Genomic DNA, 17,893 nt, shown 5'->3' with positions numbered 1-17,893 from the left:
CACCTCCCCGCTGGGCACTTCCACCCCATCAACTGTCTGCAGAGCCCCACTTCAGGCCAGCCTTAAGTCAGGTATGGGAGTTGTGTCTCCCTCCCTAAGAACAGGGTTTAGGAGAGCGATCCACTTATCCTGAGTGATGCACCCTGTCAGAACACCCTCTTGAGTGAGGTTTCCATCAAAAGTCAATTAAGGCCGTGCCGGATGAAGCCCCCTGCAGTATAATTTCAGATTAATTAACAGCACAGAGCTAAATGATGAGTAAAACAGAAGCGTGAAGCCAGCTGTTCCATCATCATCGCTTCTCCATTTTCCCTCTCTTGTTCTTCCCTGGGGCCGAGTGACAGAGATAAGCGCTGGGCCAAAGCCTGCTGTGGGCAGGTGCAGGTGGCAGCAAACCCGGCTGTGAGCAGAGCAGGCAGTGGCCTTGAGCAGAACAGTAATCCAGGCAAAGACATCCCCGCTTTCACCTCGCCGCTCATTACCTGGCCTTCTCTCTGCATTTGGATGTTGCAGACTTGAAAGCAGCCCATGCCAGCAATAGATGCCAGCATCTCCCCTCTGCTGTGCCAGGCCCTCATTGCTTGAGCTGTGTGTCATAGGATCATTGAATCCCAGAATGGCTTGGGCTGGAAGGGACCTCAAAGCCCACCCAGCCCCAACCCCGTGCCATGGGCAGGGCTGCCATCCCCCAGCTCAGGCTGCCCAGGGCCCCATCCAACCTGGCCTTGAACCTCCAGGGATGGGTCACCACAGCTTCTCCGGGCTAAGAAGAATCTCCTGTCAGCTCTCTTTCCCCTTTGCTCCTCAGCTGTTTGCTTTGCCCAGCCACGCTGGCTCAGAATGGCAGCAAAGTCTGGGGAGTCACAAGTTCAGGACTGGAGGCTTTTTTCTCCTTTTCCTTCTGCTTTTGTGCCCATTGTTGGCATCAGGGGAAGGGAAAAAAAACAGTGCAGGTGGACAGCAGGCAGCCATTAACCAGTATCAACTCTGGCAGGTCAGAGGCTGTGGCTGGGGGCCCAGCTGAAAGCAGCTCTGCTGGAGGACACCCGCCCTCAGCCCAGGACGGGATGCTGCAGGTTTGGCTATTTGCCTCCACATCCCCGCAGCTGATCATCCTGCCCGCTCCGTTCTGCTGCTACATCAAGTGCATGTTGTAGCCTGCATCACCAGGAGGACTATTTTTAGCCAGGGTTATTATATTTAATGATCTGGTTTACAGCAGACCCATGAACCTTTGAGCCAGCACAAACCTGGTGCAGGGATGGGAATGCTTGAAATGGCACTGCCAGCCACTCCATCTTCTAGAACTACATCCATGTGCTCCCTTCTCATTTGGGTCCTTCCAATACCCCCTGCAGTCAGCCCTGAGGTAGGATCAACAGGCAGAGCTCCAGCACAACACTCATCATGCATGATCAATCTTCAAGCCTCCTTCCTGCATGCCCTGCATTTTTCCCCTCTACCCAACTCAGGCTTTAGAGAGAATACTTCTTCCCCTCTCAGCGTTGCTTAGACAAATGCCACCCCCTGGAGGCAGCAGGCTTTGATTCTTGCCATTTTACTGTAGGCTGCATTCTCGTTTTCCAGCAGCTCCAGCGCTTCCACTCACTGCTGCTCAGGCTCTTTCTCACCAAGGTTTAAACCTCCGCCAGTTGGAGACGACTTCAGGCCCATGGATGAGCTGTAAGAACAGACCCCAGCCCAGCTACAGGTGTGATGCTGCAGAGGCAGCGGTCAGGGCTCCAGAAGCTGCTCCTGGAGGTTTGAGCTGTGGTCACCTAAGAAAGGAGGGCCCGGGCAGCTGAAGCAGCCATGGATCAGTAAATGAATACAGTCATCACGAGTTCCTTATTCAGTTCTACCCAAAACGATACAAAGGTAGGATTTTTTGGGGATGAGCCGGAAGATGAGTGAAAGGCAGTTTTGCCAATCCATTGACAAAACAGACTTTGAGACATCCATCACCTCCTCCGCTAACTTCACTTTCCGGTTACTATAGAGATGGGAAATAAAAGCTGTGAATTTGTTTGTAGCTGCAAAATACCACCCACAGCCCAGGAACAGAACCGGCTCAGCCCAGGTGCGGAGCGCCGCGCTTTGAACAGTCAGCACTCCCGAAGCACAGACACTCACAGCAGAGGTGTGTTGTCTTCCTCCAAAATCCGTGCCGTTGGCCGCTGCCGGCTGCCACTGCGATACACCGACACCCAACTTCAGCATCAGAGGGCTGTGCAGCTCTGCTGCCAGGGCCAGGCCGATGCTTTGATGACACGAGAGGTGCTCTGGGAGCGGTGCACGAGGTCCTCACCGCACCTGGGCAAGGAGGGAACGGCAACGCAGGCACACAGACTGCAGCACATGGATAATCTTTATTGGTAACATCAGTGGAGCACCAGTAATCCATTACTGACTGTAGTGGTGACACACAGCTGAGGCACATGCTAAGGCACTTTTATTATATATATAAAAAAAAAATTAAAACTTTCCTGTGACAGCAATTGGGACACGAGGCTCCTGCATTTAGAGCGCTTCAGGCATACAGTATGGAGCTTCATACTCAATTATTTTTACTTTGCTCATAAGTAGGTCTAAATGCAGCATATACAATATGGTTAAGAATACAGGTAAATCCAGCAACCAGTGTACGGTGTAGAAAAGTAAAGACTATCTATATATAACCATGGTCCCAATAGAAAGGCAGTGATAAAGACCTTTATTATTTTTTTTTTATCTTAATTACTTATTACGAGAGATACAAAGGCCTTACATATATCTGTGCAGATTAAAGGGTTTTTAATATACTCTTAGTCAATGGTGCACAATAACTAATCCCAACCCCTGGTTACAGAGCAGGTGCAAGAGGCTTGGACATGTCAATAAAAGAGGGATTTCCCTCCCCTCATCCCCACCCTCTGCCCCCTACCCTATTAAATTCCCCTAGATTCTATTACCATTAAATATATTTGGTCCCCTAGAGATTCTCAGACAAGCACAAGGACACCGTTCTGCTTCCCCAGCCTGTCATTAACTACTGGTCCACACTACCTTAGATGAAACCGCTCAGAGGCAGAGACACTAACAGGACATCATTGCACTTCAGAGATCTGTCCAGACAGTAAAAATGAGGAGAAAGGGTGGGGGAAGGGATGGGAAAAAAAAAAGAGGGGGAAGGAAATTTAAAAAAAGAAGACAACTTTGGCAAGTCCTCCAGGTAGTCCCAGTAGGGCTTTTTCTCTCTTCACCCCTCCCTGGAATCATGTGAAAGAAGAAAGGGTGAATTGCCATGGCCAAAGCACACCGTTTTTCCTGAAACTGCTCCCAAACCGTGTGGGTGGGCAGATTAAAAGAGGCAGAAGTCTGAGGTCACTGAACATGATTGCCGAAAGCAAACAAAGAGGGAGGGGAAAGAATACAGGAAGGAGCTTCCCTGCAGCTAGCGTCTGAAGACAAAAAGGAGATTTACAGCAAAAATAATCTTTCCCTAACCCCACTCCCTCCAAATTGTGTAAGGATTCATCAGCAGACGTGGCACAGACAGTTCTACACGACTTTGTAGATGCCAAACTGCCGTTCAGATTTTAGAGCCCCAACTCTTTGGCATTAAATACAAAGAGGATTAGGAAACTGGAAAGAGGAGGAAACGAGGAACACAGATGCCCGATGGCTCCAGATACACAGAGCTGGACTCGCTCTGCAGATCCTCAGCCAATTTAAAGAGGAGAGGGTTTGCAGAAAGTCCAGTGGAAAAGGGGAGGGTGGATGGGTCATTCCATCATGTGTAACCTGGGCAAAATGAGAGGACTTATTCAGTAGCTTTGGCATCACCAGCTTCTGCCTTGCCGTCCACTTCCTCATCGGAGCACTCTCCTGTACCCTTCCTGACAAGCCGACGTGTGACAACAAAGGGCAGGTCCCCACGCCTAGGGAAGGACAGACAGGACATCAGTAACACAAGATTCACTGCCCTCACCAGACATGGCAGGCTTGGGAAAAAGGAGAGGAAACAGATTGTTTGGCCACGGGCAGCTGCTGCAAGCCTACCCTGCGCCAGCTGCCAAGGTACGGCACAAAATGCTCTGCCTTACCTGAGTTTGCTCTTGAGGGAGCTGACCTCTCTATTCATTGCATCAGCTGTTTCAGTGGCATCGTCCAGTTCGCGTTGGAGCTTCCTGCGGGACGCGTTGGCTCGCTGGGCCTCCTCTTCTGCTTCCTCAAGCTGGCGTTTCAGCTGCTTCAAGCGCATGTTCGCCTTGTCCGCCTGAGAACGGGCAGGGAAAGAGGTCAGCTTCCCTCACTTACAGCACGGCGGTTACAGGGGCAAAAAGGACAGTTTCCCAAGTCTCCCCTTCCTGAAAGAAGCTGCTCAGGACTTGACAGCTCCAAGCTTTTCTTAAATTTCTCTTAAATACAGAGGATGCCTCGACCATAGAAGGGAAACCCTCCCGCCAGCAGACCACAATGCTGTAGGTAACCACACACACCTGATCTTTGAACTGCTCAGCGTTACGCCTCTCATCATCCACCTGCAGCAATATATCTTTCAGCTTCTTCTCGGCACGGCGCACTTGCTTGCTGGCAGCCTGGCGCTCCCTGCACAGAAATACAGCGACAGCTCAGATATGAATTTATCCCTTGCTGTCCCCAGCCAGAAGACCTGACATGGGTAAGTTGGAAACACAGAGGACAGCAGGAGTCACGCTAATTTCTGATTACCAAAAAAAACCCAAAAGGATGGGAAGCGATGTTTCCTAGAGATGATTGAGAGGTACTAAAAGGTATTGGTGCCACAGATACTTCTCCTGAAGCTATAGAGGAACAGCAACAGCGCATCACAGCTGCAGCTTTAGGACTGCTTAAGACTGGCTGAAGCTAAAAGTCTCTACAATGAGAGCAAGGAAGCACTACCCAGTACCTCTACGATGAGGGCCTCATACAGACAAGTTAGAATTTGCTCAGAAGGGCTTAAGATTCCTGAGAGGGTGGATGCTTGTAAAACAACCAGAGTTCTAGCTAGGACATACTTGGTCTCCATGTCCAACTGCTCTTCCAGCTGCACTATCTTCGCTTCCAAGGCTGTGATGGTAGCCTTGTACTTGGACTTCACTGCACTCTCCATCTCCTGCAGTTTAAGCTTAAGCTCCTTGTTCTGGCGCTCCATCTGCTGGCGAGCATTCTCATTCTTCTGTGCGTTGCTGCGCTCAGCATTCAGGTCGGCGTTCATCTGATCGATCTGTGGAGAGAAGCAGCACTTAGCATATCGGGTGTCCCAGTGTGAAAGGCTGATTTGTTTCTCAGACACATGCTGATAGGCAAAGATAAAGGACCCTCAGGGTGAGCTGAACACCTGGAATAACTCTGCTACAGGAGGAGCTGTCTGTAGACAGAGATACAGACTACTTCTCAAAACTTCTTAGCTTATTCCAATTTTCTCAAGTAATTACTTGAAAAACAGGCTTATCAACCTTCTCTTAGGACTACATTTGCCAATCATGTGCCTCTCTTGGGTGAAGGCAACAGTTTGGCACTTAACACAATAATTACCAGTCCTACTAAACTTCATCCATCCTGAAGGCAAGCAGATCCAATACATGTGCTTTTACTGCTTTACCGATCTATTGCTTACTTGCTGTCTGCTTCAACTACAACGAAGCAGCCTAAAACTACTGACTTTCAAAGACAAAAGGGCAAAAACTCAATCCACTTCCAATCCAGGGCTCTGGCTGATAGTCAAGCAGAGAGCTATGTTCTTTGGAGTAAAGCCACCACTTGGAAAACCATTAGCCTAGGTTCTTGGCTTTAGAGAGCTAACAGAACAGCATGCCTGACTCCTAAAGTCGGAAAGATAAAGCACAGCAGAGAACAGACAGATTAGGATCACCGTTTCTATAGCAGCCTAACATATTCCATATGGATAGTCCATTTGAAGAAGCATAGAACTGGCGGAAAAGCCACTTTCCAAACACACTGTGGCACTGTTCAGCACGCCAAGGCAGAACAGCAGACTACAGATCATATTTCTCACAGATCCTCAATTTAAAAAAAAAAAAAAAAAAGGAAAAAAAAGGACCGGAAATTCCTGATAAACTTCAGAGATGGTTCCAGCTACCCAAATCATTTAATACTCCAGGATCAGAACCACTGAGTTAACATGAGCTCCAACTGCCCACTGCATTTTCTGTTGTGGCATTCAGGTGTTTCACCTTGCTCACGTCTATAGACTTTTCCAGAGCCCGTAACATCCACAGAGCAGCAGCTGACATTTTTCAGAGCACAGTCTGACAATTTACGCAGGTTAGAGAGCCTCTGCTCACACATCCAGCCTGCATAAGTACCTGAAGATTTGCCTTCTTGAGCCGGTCATTGATTATCTCAGTGTTGCCCTGTTCCTCCTCCAGCTCCTCCTCCAGCTGTGCTATCCGAGCCTCCAGGCGTCTCTTTTCCTCCATGGCCAGCGCTCTGTAGGACACACGAACATTCATGTGATGTTGGCAGCATTAATGCCTTGGGGGAAAACCTGCCACTTCTAATTTTATAAAATAAGCTCTGTCTTCTGAAAGCACAGAGGATGCAGTACATACTGCAGTCTATATAAAAACAACAGTCTGCAAAGTATTTTCTCCAACCAGCTCCCCCACCCTCGAGCAGGGAACATCGCTCACCCTTTACCACTGCTGTTGGCAATCTCATCAGCCAGCTCATCCCTTTCTTGCTGGGCCTGGCGCTTGGCACGCTCAGCAGCTGCAAGTTCCTGGAATGAAAACGAGACGGCCACTGATGCAACGGGAAGTGACCAACTAATGCAGCATAGGAAAAAGAAGTTACTAGTAATGGGTGGTGCAGCCTCTAGCTAGATCCAGACTGAATTATAAGACACGGTTTGTTTCCCTCCCACTTCACAACTTCCTTTGTTTTGCACCACTCCTATTGCAGCTGTCAAGAAAGGACCGAATTCTGCAATTAGAAAGAGACCTCGTATTTGAGCAGAGTGAAAAAAAAAACAAAAGAAAGGAAAAGAATAAACTGTTCAAGTTTAAACTGCCATGCTTGGTTCCTGGTCAAGAGAACAAACAAACTCTTGGCTTGCATGCATATGCCGTTACCTCCTGCAATTGGATCATCTCTGCCTCCATGCTCTTCAACTTCTTCTCATTCTCTTTGGCCTGAGCCAAAATCTCTTCTCTGGAGGTACGCGTGTCCTCCAGTTCCCGCATGTAATCCTTCATTTGTGCCTGAAAAAGGAGAACAAAAATGGATGGATTTCAGAGCATCTGCATGAACAAATGCTTATGTTTATCTTACAGGAAATATGAGGAGGGAAAGTGGAAATGGGGACTTCATTAGTCTTCAGCTACCTAAAAGGCTGCTGTAAAAGGAAGGAATCATCTAGTTTCATTTCACAAGAAACAAGGAGAAGTAGTAATGTGAGCAAACAGAGCTGCTTAAATTGCAAGGGAAAACAATTCTTAGATATGGGGAAGGAGGAGTACAGGAAGCTTTCTAGTGAAGCGGTGGAATGGATGGCCTAAGGGAGGATTTGGTGTTTTTCCTGAGAACAGATCAGACACATGCCTGTAGGAATTAGAACGGTATGACAGAACTGTTTCAGGCAGGAGAAGGCCTACATCATCTTTTAAGTCTCTCTAGCTCTGCAACTCCATAATCCTTTACAGAAACACTGATATGAGGCAAGCACTCGAGCAGACTTTCCCAGCAGCCTGTCTCTCAGGGAATTAAACAGGCAAGAAGGGGGTTAGAAGGATATTTGAAATGCCAATAAATCTTTCCTGGTAAATTGCTACCAAGTTGCTGCTCTTGTGACACTGATGCATGGTTCTCATGAGGTGAAATCTTGTATCTCATTTCCCTGGGTAAATATGCTTTACACTGACAACTAAAACAATTGCAGTTCCTCACCTGCAGTTTGCGGAGCTGCTTGATGGCTTCATCACGATTCTTGTTAGCAGTGTCTATATGGCTTTCCAGATCCTTCAGGTCCAGCTCTAGTTTCTTCCTGGCAGCCACAGCAATGGAACGCTGTTTTCGTTCATCTTCCAATTCCACCTCCATCTCCCGCACCTGTACAGAGAAATTCAGGCATCAGTGTTTCAGCTTCTTGATTTCCCCAAAGCTGCTTTTCACATCCACCTTACAAACTGCACTCAAGTGCAAGCACGTGACGTGTTCTAATCCCTCCTGGCAGAGGGATGAGGGCTAACATTCCTTACTAACAAAGCAACACGGGATCTCCAGATAGGCAAAGGGTGTTTGAAAAATCATGCACACAAGGGAGAGCCTGTGCAGCACTGACTGGAGAGTTCTCATTAACAATAATGTGTGGATTGGCACTGTCTTAGCCATCGTTGGGCATAAGTGCCTTTGCAGAACACTTTTGGGATTTACAAAGCAATTCTTACTTGTCTAATCAGCTGTTTCCTCTTCTCTTCATTCTGTTCATCACGTCCCAGCAGGTCTCGGTCAAACTGTGCCTTCATGGCCTGTTGGTTCACTTCTAGCCGCAGTTTGGCATCCTCTGTGGCCTGCAGTTCATCTTCCAGCTCTTCCAGTTGTGTCTTCATCTCCTCCACCTGCTGCTCCAGGGCTCGCTTAGCCTTCTCCAGCTCATGGACCTACAGCACAGTACCACATACAGGGTTTCCTCAAAAGGGACAGTTTCACCTATCCTAAGAACAAAAAAGCCTGGGTGCAGCCACTCAAGACAAGACACAAGGACACTGCATTGGTTCCTTATATTAATGCAGGGATATCCCTCCGATCCAGCTGCTCACATAGCTGCAAAGCTGCCACATGGATTATGATTACCTATTAGCTCTGGTCATCTATGTGTGGTGATGAGGAGAAAAGTATTTGTGAGTGCAATCCTGACTGACATACCAGAGGTGGACAGACACCCCTGGTTCTGACAGATTTCAAGAAAGTAATTTTTATCTTCTATTTTTTTTTTTTAATCTTTACCTTCCTGCTTTGACAACCTTTTCCTTATTATGAAATATTTGGGTTACCATGTTCCACTGTCTAACTGCTCCCTGCATTTTCCACATAGAATCATAGAACCACTAAGGTTGGAAAAGACTTCCAAGACCATCAAAGTGCAACCATCCGCCTACCACCAATATCTCCCCACTAACCCAGGTCCCTTAGTACCACATCTAAACGTTTCTTGAACACCTCCAGGGACAGTGACTCCACCACCTCCCTGAGCAGCCCATTCCAGTGCCTGACCACTCCTTCTGAGAATAAATTTTTCCTGATAACCAAGCTGAACCTCCCCTGGTGCAATCTGAGTCCACTCCCTCTAGTTCTATCACTAGTTATGCGAGAGAAGAGGCCAACCTTCACTTTACCACAGCCTCTAATTCATCTCACACCACACCTTCTTCATCACAATACAAGTCTCAGTTTACCAACACGTCCTCTGGGTCATTTCCAGGCTCTTCCTACTCAACTTTCCTGCTCACTAATGTAATACAAATGTAACATTCACTAATCCTCAAAGCGTTCAGTTCTCTCTACTACAATTCTCCACGTTCATACTAGCATAAGTATTTTGCAGCATTAAACTAACAATACTGTCCTGTAACATTTCCTGTGCAGATTCCTTAGCTCCATACTTACGCTTTTCCCAACATCATCCTTTGAACTCATCAGGTCTTCCATCTCTGTGCGGAACTGCTTGTTGACTCGTTCCAGCTCAGCTTTCTGTTCTATGGCTTCTTCAAGGGCCCTGGCCAGGGAGAGGGCCTTTGTCTCCTTCTCACGAGCTTCAGCTTCAGCACGGTCCCTCTCTTCTGCGTATTTGGCAGAGATGTTCTTCTCCTCTGCCAAGAGCTACGAGAGCACAGCATTAGCATTTTGAGAAATCACTAAACCATTTTTAACAAGGTAAACATACACCTTTTCTGTTACTGCCTTCTAAGTAGCATTCTGCCACGGACAGAAAGGATCAAGAAAACCTGTCTTCAGAGAATGCATACCATCCCATCTTCAATAATGTGCTGACCCCACGTGAATAAACCTCTGATTCCCCAGACATCCAATGTATCAATTCCAACAGCCCCTCAAAAACTGCAGCAAGCATTTACAACTTGTTGTTGTTGTCAATATAAATGTTAGCCCTTTGGGAAAAGGTGCATCACTAAACTTCCTGTGCATGAAACAAAACAAGTTTCCCTCTATGACAGCTTCTCTCTCCACTTCATATGCTATACCTCAGTTCAGAAATAAACATGCATTCTCCAAACAGCACTGTTTAGATATTCTTAGAGGCAAATCTGCCAAGTCAGATGTACCTACACTGAACGGATTGAGACTGAAGTCATACCTGATCAAACTTCTTCTGCTTCTTCTCTAGGTTGGAAACTGTCTGGCGCTGATGATCCAGGTCCACAGCGATGTCATCCAGCTCTTGCTGCAGGCGGGTCTTTGTTTTTTCCAGCTTGTCATATGCGGCTATCTTTTCCTCATAACGCTGGGTTAAGCTCTCCAAGTCCTTTTGCAGCTTCTTCTTGGCTTCTTCTGCTATCTCAAGGCAGCCCAGACCATCATCCATCTTCTTTCTGGCCTCTACTGCCTGAAGGACAGAAAATACTGCACGTGAACCTCACCACACGTAGCACAACACCGTATGTGGTTTACTGGCACCAGATGAGCTGAGGAAATAAGTCTGTTGAGTTCTGAAGGAATCATCTACAACCATCAACATTGTATCAATGATTCCAAAGGAATTCCTGGGTAGAAATCTACAGTCTGTATGATCATTATCAGAGACACACTCAAATAAGCAGGATCACCCTTGTCCATCAAAGGTTCTCTCATTAGATGCCCATTCTGCATTTACATTTTACTTCCTTCAAGTCAGACTTCCACTTGCACTTCCTCCTCTCCTCTCAAGTGTTTGGTTTATGGAAGGTAGACTGTACCTGCTGCTGAAGAACGGAGATCTGCTTCTCTAGGTTTCTCTTTGCCTCCTCTTCTTCTTCCAGTTGCTCTTTCAAAGCATTCTTTTCATCCTCTGTTTGCTTCAGTTTAGTGCTGAAGCTCAGCTTTAGGCGAGTCTCCTCCTGCAGCAGCTCCTACAACACAAGCACCCCAGAGGAACTCAGCACATCTGAGTGAGGATTTAAAGGCTCACCATCCTCAGTCATTCTCTCCAGCAGGAATATTTTTTAAGTTTAGTTTAATTATGCTAGTTATTTCACAAATCAAACAATTGAACACGGAATTTAAGGAACTGTCTTCTAGTGAGTCAGTACAGAAACAAAGTACTGACAAAGGTCCTATTCTCTGTACACTCTCATGACTAAAGTTAACTTCTTTGGCACACAAATACCGCAGCTACCCACAGTCCTTTCTGGAGTCCTCTGAGGAGCACACACAGCATTAAAAAGCTTTCCCGTGCAGCCATACTCTGCTGCACAGCTTTCTCATACTCAGCTATCAGAGAAATGGACAACAGGCTGAAGTGATTTAGCGTGGTTAAGAACAACTTTACTTTTAGCAGAATTCTAAGACAGCGGTCATTTACCAACTTGGGGCACCAACCACATTTACTAACTTCTGCTGCCAGTACTTAAGCTAAATGATTTGTAGAAACCAATCTTCAAACTAGCGTGTAACTTTTCAATTGTGCATTATCTTTCAGACTGTTCTTTAAAAGAGCCCTGAGTAGACAGAACATCAATGTCCATCCAAAGTTACTTAATATCTTGGTGTACTCTTCCTTTCCCTCCCGATCTTCTGCACGGTATTCCATGCTTTGCCAAAAGACCCACATTCTAGTAATAGTAAACAATTTTATTTTGTTCAATCCCAGAATTTAAGATTATGCATGAATTTTCCTGGAAAAAATACTCAAATATTTGAATCTATTACTTTCCCATTATCCAATGGGAAATTATTTTTTTTCTCTTTCACTTTATGGATTTACTGGAAAGCATACACAGGGAAATAAAAAAAAAAAACATCAAACAAAAGAATCTGGCATTGCAGCTCAGTACTAGCAACAGAAAACTCCCAAGCAGAAAGGTGATGGAGGAAGGCTTCTAATTCTAAGACATGGAAAGTTACATATGTTCCATATACTGAAAAAGCAGAAGATAAAGAACTTGTTTCTTCAGAAATGCTCTCAATGCCATGCAGCACAGCCCCTTAGCAAAACAGCCAGATTCAATCCTTTGAAGTGTTGTATAGTCAGTTCTTAACAGCAGTCCAGATTGCTTTATCACTTTGTTTGAGACCATTTGTAACAGACAGTGGATGTAAGAAATACAGATGATACAGAGGCCTGGCTTCCAAAGCTCTCACCTGAGTATCCTGAAGCTGTGACTCCAGAGCAGAGAAGTCCTTTGCTAATTTGATTGATTTGCTGTCAGACTGGTTCAAAAGGCCTGTGACATTGTCCAGCTCAACCTGAAGGAGAGATGAGAGTATCACTTATTAAGTGCATCAGCAAGAGCAAAGCCAGGAACGGCTGCAAGACCTGGAAGACACTTCTCAAAAGTAAGGCATGCATATCATGTCCTTGGAGAAGAAATGTGTCATTTCTAGATAGCTAGGGATGAAACATGAAGAATTCAAAAGAGATTTTATTGCTACATCCTTCCGTCTTTAAATCTCTTTATCATATATGATATGCTTCAAGACTGCATGTAGATACTCCAAACTACATTTTCAGACTCCAGAAAAGTATGCATACACCAGCAATGCTAAACATCTAATGTTAACACTCCAAAAAGACAATGCTTGGTGCGAACCAAAGGTATTTCTTGTTTATTTTGAAGAGAGTTGGAGAAAATCCTGAATTTCAGCATCTCCCTTTAGCTGCTCCTCTTCACCATCAACCACATTACAAACTATCAAGATACTTTCTTCCAAATCACCAGACTATGCCACTGTAGGCTCACAAGTAGCTGACAGGTTACAGAACTGTACAGTACAAACTGCTGCACACTGAAGGGAAGCACCTTTTTGGGGCTGCTCATTAATGACATCAGTCCTAATGGCCTGAACTGATAATGAGTTAAGGAGTTTGCTGAGTCCTTGGGAAGCAAACTATGTCTGTGCTTTTTCGCAGGAGCTTTATCCCCTGGAGGAACAAGAGATTTTCAAATTAACCATAGGAAGGTACCACCCTATAACCTCCTTTACTCTCTATTCCTTGGCTACAACAGAAGCTAAGGAAAACCCGTGCCACTCACCTGCAACTTGTTCACCCTCTCAGCCAATTCTGTCTTCACTCTTTCACCTTCTGTAAACTTCACCTGCAGTTCTTGGAGCTGAGCATCTACTTTTTTCCTCTTGTGCTCTGCATCCCCTTTGCCTTGCAGAAGTACCTTTACTTCATTGGACAGTTCAGCCCTTTCACTTTCCAGCGCTTGTTTTGCCTTTTCAAGATTTGCTTTCACCTGGAGGGGAGGAAAAAAATAGCAAAATACCTCAGACTGAAGATACGGCAGAATACATCTAGTGAGTGATTACGCTTTTTTTTCCTCCAAATTATTCTGACAAACTAATGTTGCATGTGTAACAGCTAAGTTTTAGACTGCTTATTCAGAAAAAAAAACAACGTGAATACCTGATAAGGAGACAGTTAAACAATCAGGGCAGACAACAATAAAGGAGAAAGACTTGCACCATCAGATTTCCAAATTAAAGGTTGTACAGCTCAACAAATGCTAGCAGTGAAAAGAACTAAACAATATTTTGGCTATTCAGTATAAGATGCCTGATGGGAATAAATGAATGAATGCAACTATTTAAAAAAACGGTAATATGCTTCATAGTGCAAAATGATCTACCAAGGAACGAAGAGTATGTGCATCAGAAACCTGGCGTCATGTGTTAAGACATTGCTACAGAGAAGCTATCATTTCAATCACTTCAGAGAGGCTGACTGCTTTGGTCTTGCATTCCCTGTTCCACTTACCCGTTTGGTTTGCTCTAACTGCTCTGCCAGTTCTTCAATGGCTTGTGAATGTTTCTGCCTCATCTCCTGGATCTGAGCCTCGTGTGTCTTCGCCTCATCCTCAAGGGTCTTCTTCAAAACCGTTACTTCTTGTTCTCTCTTTGACCTGCAAAATTCACAGCTTTTATTTAGATGCCAAGGAGAGAATCAAACAGATGTGCATATCCATAAACAGCATCTCTAATGCAGAAAAAAACACCGAGGTTTGGTTAGCCCTACACGCTACAAATACACTTTACAAAGTTAACATTTATCTTTGTACCCTTCTTAAGTATAAGCTCACAACATTACTTTCAGCTAAGAATCAAATCTGAAAGCATGAATGTTTTGGCTATCACTACCACTTACAGAACAAACTAACTTTCTTATATCAGATAAGGGAACGCAATCATGACTACAGCTTGCACACTGCCTCCTTCTGTAGCCATCAGAGGCTGCTAACCAGCATGCTCTGACAAAGACCTGCATTAATTTTAACAAAGAAGTCAAAAAACAAAACCAGACTGTACAACACAGCTACACGTTGGAGTTACCTGAGCTCCTGCTGAGCAGCTGTAGAATCTAGAGTGTCTTCTAGCTCTGTTTTCAATGCTTCCAGCTCTTCTCCCAGGTCTCGCTTCTGTTTTTCGGCTTTGTTCCTGGAAGCTCTCTCTGACTCCAGGTCTTCCTGCAGCTCAGTGATCTGGGACTCGAGTTCCCTGATCTTTTTCAGGGCCATGTTCTTCTGAGCTGCCTCTTCTTCCACCCTGTGTTTAACATAGAGTTCTGGTCAGAGCTAGATTTAAAGCATACATACATGAAAACCACCTGTCCTACAAGAATAATCCAGGAAAAAAGATGGTATAGATCGGCTCTACATGATTATTTTCAAACTCTGATCCATAGATCACCTACTAAAATTCTAAGTTCTAACTCTCAGTATTTGAGAGAGCACAATTACTTACCTTAAAGAAGGGGACAGAGAGAGACTGACAACAGAAGCAGAACAGAAGCAGAAGAAAAAGCACCATTTTACAATGGAAGTTGGACACTTCACTGAATAGACAAATATAGCAACTACGACAGAGAGTGCCCTGCTGCTATTTTTTAACCCCCTCTGAAATCCTACAGCAAAACTTGTGCAGTGCACATTGCAGTGATAGCCTAGCTCTGTACAGAGAACGTGGCAGTGAGTAACAGCCAAAGATCTCTGATGCTAAGGATATAAATCCTAACAGTTCACAGATTGAAATACACAGATTCCAAAGTGACACAAGACTAGAAGAAATACTTCCTAATGAATGTGGCAGTACTATAGGTCAGGTTCTCACCTAGCTAAGGCTGCCTGCAGCTCCTCTTCCTTCTTGGACAGCTGTATTTTGAGTTCTGCAATCTGAGCCTGCAGCTCAGCAATCTGGTCATGCAGATCACTGGAGTCTCCTTCAAGCTTTCGACGAGTCTTTTCCAATTCTTGCCTCTGCTTTTCTTCACGTCGAAGACGTTCTAACACAGATAAGGACAAAGTAAGTTGCACAATGACACAAAGTCATTCAAAGAACATTGTGCAAGGCAAAGAAAATAAAGCTATTCAGGCAATAATATCTTTCCTGGTAATACAACTGCAAAAACTAGCTGGAGTGCATTATTCTGTCAGGATAATGCAGATGGCTCGCATATTTTGCACTTAAGAGATACATGTGCAATTTTCTTCTCCCTCATTTTACATTCAAACCTCCTTCCCCATTTCATTGTAAAAAAAACAATAAACAACAAGCAGAATGCTAGTCTCTCCCAACATCCGCACCACACGGCACTCATTAAGTGATGCTGAACACAAGGACTGCTCTCCTTTTCCTGCAGTTAAATAGGCTATCTCCTGTGCGTTGACCTGGCCAGCCCCACGATAAAGTGCATCTAGCTTGAACTCTGAAGAACTTGCACAAATGGAGCATCAAAACCCACACTAACCCCGACAAACTGATGCTGCTGGAAGTAGAAAGGTAGAGACCCTTCCACAGTAGGAGAAGAAAGAGAACCAGCTTCTCTTCTCCATTGGCCTGCTGCTTTGGAGAGAATTTTTATTTAGCTCACGGGCTCAGCTGATGAGGCACATAACCTTCACCCAGCCACTGAACAGCTCTATCAAACCAATCAATAGCATACACACTGTAGACTAGTTTTTAACCCCTCAGAAACCAGATTGAAACTCAAGCTTTAGAAATGAAACTGAAATTCCACAGCTTTAAACAAGAAACTACCCAAAACTGAACAAGCAATCCCTCTGCAGGATCTGGTTTTTAAAACATATAAAAAATTGTCACCTTCCAAGTCTGTGATCATGGCCTCATGCTTGTTCTTGAGTTTGGCTAAACTCTTTGATTTCTCCTCTTCCTCTGTTAGGTTTGTTGTAAATTCAGACATTCTGTCTTCCAACAGTTTCTTTTCCTGCAGAATTGAGAAGTTATTGTCAAAGCAGTTGCTGGAATTACAGGAGAATTTTCAGAGTTGACTGCTTAAAGATGTTCATGTCATTAGTGCCTACTACTGTGACAAGGAAACGTGGAAGGAAACAAGCCCATTCAGGATTACAGACAATACTCCAATAAACAGTGGCTTACAGATTCGTATCTGACAACCCTTTCAAAGCCGAAAGGGAAGCCTGTTTGTGAAGTAACTTGATACTGTTTGGCACAACAACGTACCAGAAGAGATTTGCTTACCTACTGTTAGTTAGTCAAGGCTAACTTGACTAACTGTATTTAAATATACAAAACTGATCTGTAAAAAATACAGACAGGCATCTAATTTCATAAATAAATTCAGGTTAGAGCTGCTTATCACCAGGTTGAATTAATTCATAAGTTTCCCATAAAAAGGGAAAGGTCAGCCTTTGGCTAGTAGCTCTGAGAGAGTCACTGGAAAATCTTTAGACTGCACAGAAAACTGCAGGAGTCTTACCTTGGCCAATTTGAGATTCTGATCTTCCAGAACTATCACATCTTCTTCTAGTTTCTTCAGTTTGGCCTCCGTGGTCACTTTTTCCAGCTGCAACTTCTGCCTTGCACTTTCCTCTTCTTCGAGCTGCTCCTCTAGTTCCTTCACAACACAAACACAAAAGCAAGGAACTTGTCAGTGCTGCTTACTGGCCAATATAACCAGCACTATAGCCAAGTTCTAAATGGATTTTTTACCCCTCATATAAGGTAATATTAGCACTTTCCAGAATTGACTTCTCTGTCTTGACTTAATGCAACATACTGCACTTCAGTCGACAAAATTTATAGTAGAAGAAAACAATACTGTTCCGCAAAGAATACCACTGTTCCCAAAACACCTGGTTCAAGCAAAAAACTTGTCCAGTTATTTGACAAGCAGCCATAACCTTCACGTTCAAGAATGGAACAACACATTCCAGATGACTGTTTGAATGCCTGAGGCATCAGAATTGTTATGCCCCATTATTTTCATGCATAGATTTTTCAATTGTATTTCTTTTATTGTTATTCTCACTCTTCTGATTCCCTCTAAAACAAGACAAAACGAACCACTCTGACTCCTATTATCCTGTTTACTGATACCAGAGATGACATTCCTAACGCATCACCTGAATGTTCTGCTGCATTTTCTTCTTTTCAGCCTGCAGATGTTGACACCGTTCCTCTTCTTCCTCCACCCTTGCTTCCAAGTCATGGCATATTTCCTCCAGTTCTTGTTTCTTGGCTGTCAGGCGGGCTCTTATCTCCTCAGCTTCAGCACAGAGTTCAGCTTCTGCTTGCAACTGTTCTTGCAGCTGCATCTTCTCTGCCATTAGCTTCATAGTACACAAAGCAGAAACAACAGTAAGACAAACTCCAATTTACCAAAGCACTAAGCAATTTATATTAACTGAAGGTATATACCCCGGTGTTCTGCAGTTATATCATAACAACTTCA

At 44.7% G+C, this 17,893-nt stretch overlaps 1 protein-coding gene across 4 annotated transcripts in view; it reads right to left on the bottom strand.

Annotated features, from left to right (window-relative positions):
* Positions 1-2,350: 2,350 nt before the first annotated feature.
* MYH9 (myosin, heavy chain 9, non-muscle) overlaps positions 2,351-17,893 on the bottom strand; it is an 85,790-nt gene continuing 70,247 nt past the window's right edge. For all 4 annotated transcript variants that reach the window (XM_046924106.1, XM_040671688.2, XM_046924135.1 and 1 more), the window contains 20 exons: positions 17,565-17,771; positions 16,919-17,056; positions 16,282-16,405; positions 15,292-15,463; positions 14,515-14,727; positions 13,943-14,087; positions 13,215-13,421; positions 12,322-12,426; positions 10,938-11,090; positions 10,340-10,588; positions 9,634-9,846; positions 8,415-8,627; positions 7,915-8,076; positions 7,101-7,229; positions 6,660-6,748; positions 6,333-6,456; positions 5,022-5,230; positions 4,482-4,590; positions 4,086-4,258; positions 2,351-3,920 (listed from right to left, as the gene is read on the bottom strand). In XM_046924106.1, coding sequence (XP_046780062.1) covers positions 3,803-3,920; positions 4,086-4,258; positions 4,482-4,590; positions 5,022-5,230; positions 6,333-6,456; positions 6,660-6,748; positions 7,101-7,229; positions 7,915-8,076; positions 8,415-8,627; positions 9,634-9,846; positions 10,340-10,588; positions 10,938-11,090; positions 12,322-12,426; positions 13,215-13,421; positions 13,943-14,087; positions 14,515-14,727; positions 15,292-15,463; positions 16,282-16,405; positions 16,919-17,056; positions 17,565-17,771 — 3,252 coding nt within the window. In that variant the 3' untranslated portion in view covers positions 2,351-3,802. The remainder of the gene's footprint in view (positions 3,921-4,085; positions 4,259-4,481; positions 4,591-5,021; positions 5,231-6,332; positions 6,457-6,659; positions 6,749-7,100; positions 7,230-7,914; positions 8,077-8,414; positions 8,628-9,633; positions 9,847-10,339; positions 10,589-10,937; positions 11,091-12,321; positions 12,427-13,214; positions 13,422-13,942; positions 14,088-14,514; positions 14,728-15,291; positions 15,464-16,281; positions 16,406-16,918; positions 17,057-17,564; positions 17,772-17,893) is intronic.

Source organism: Gallus gallus, chromosome 1 (assembly GCF_016699485.2).
Source record: "Gallus gallus isolate bGalGal1 chromosome 1, bGalGal1.mat.broiler.GRCg7b, whole genome shotgun sequence".
NCBI lineage: Eukaryota > Metazoa > Chordata > Aves > Galliformes > Phasianidae > Gallus > Gallus gallus.
Note: the sequence above shows the minus strand (reverse complement) of the source record. Positions and strands in the feature narration are given on the sequence as shown.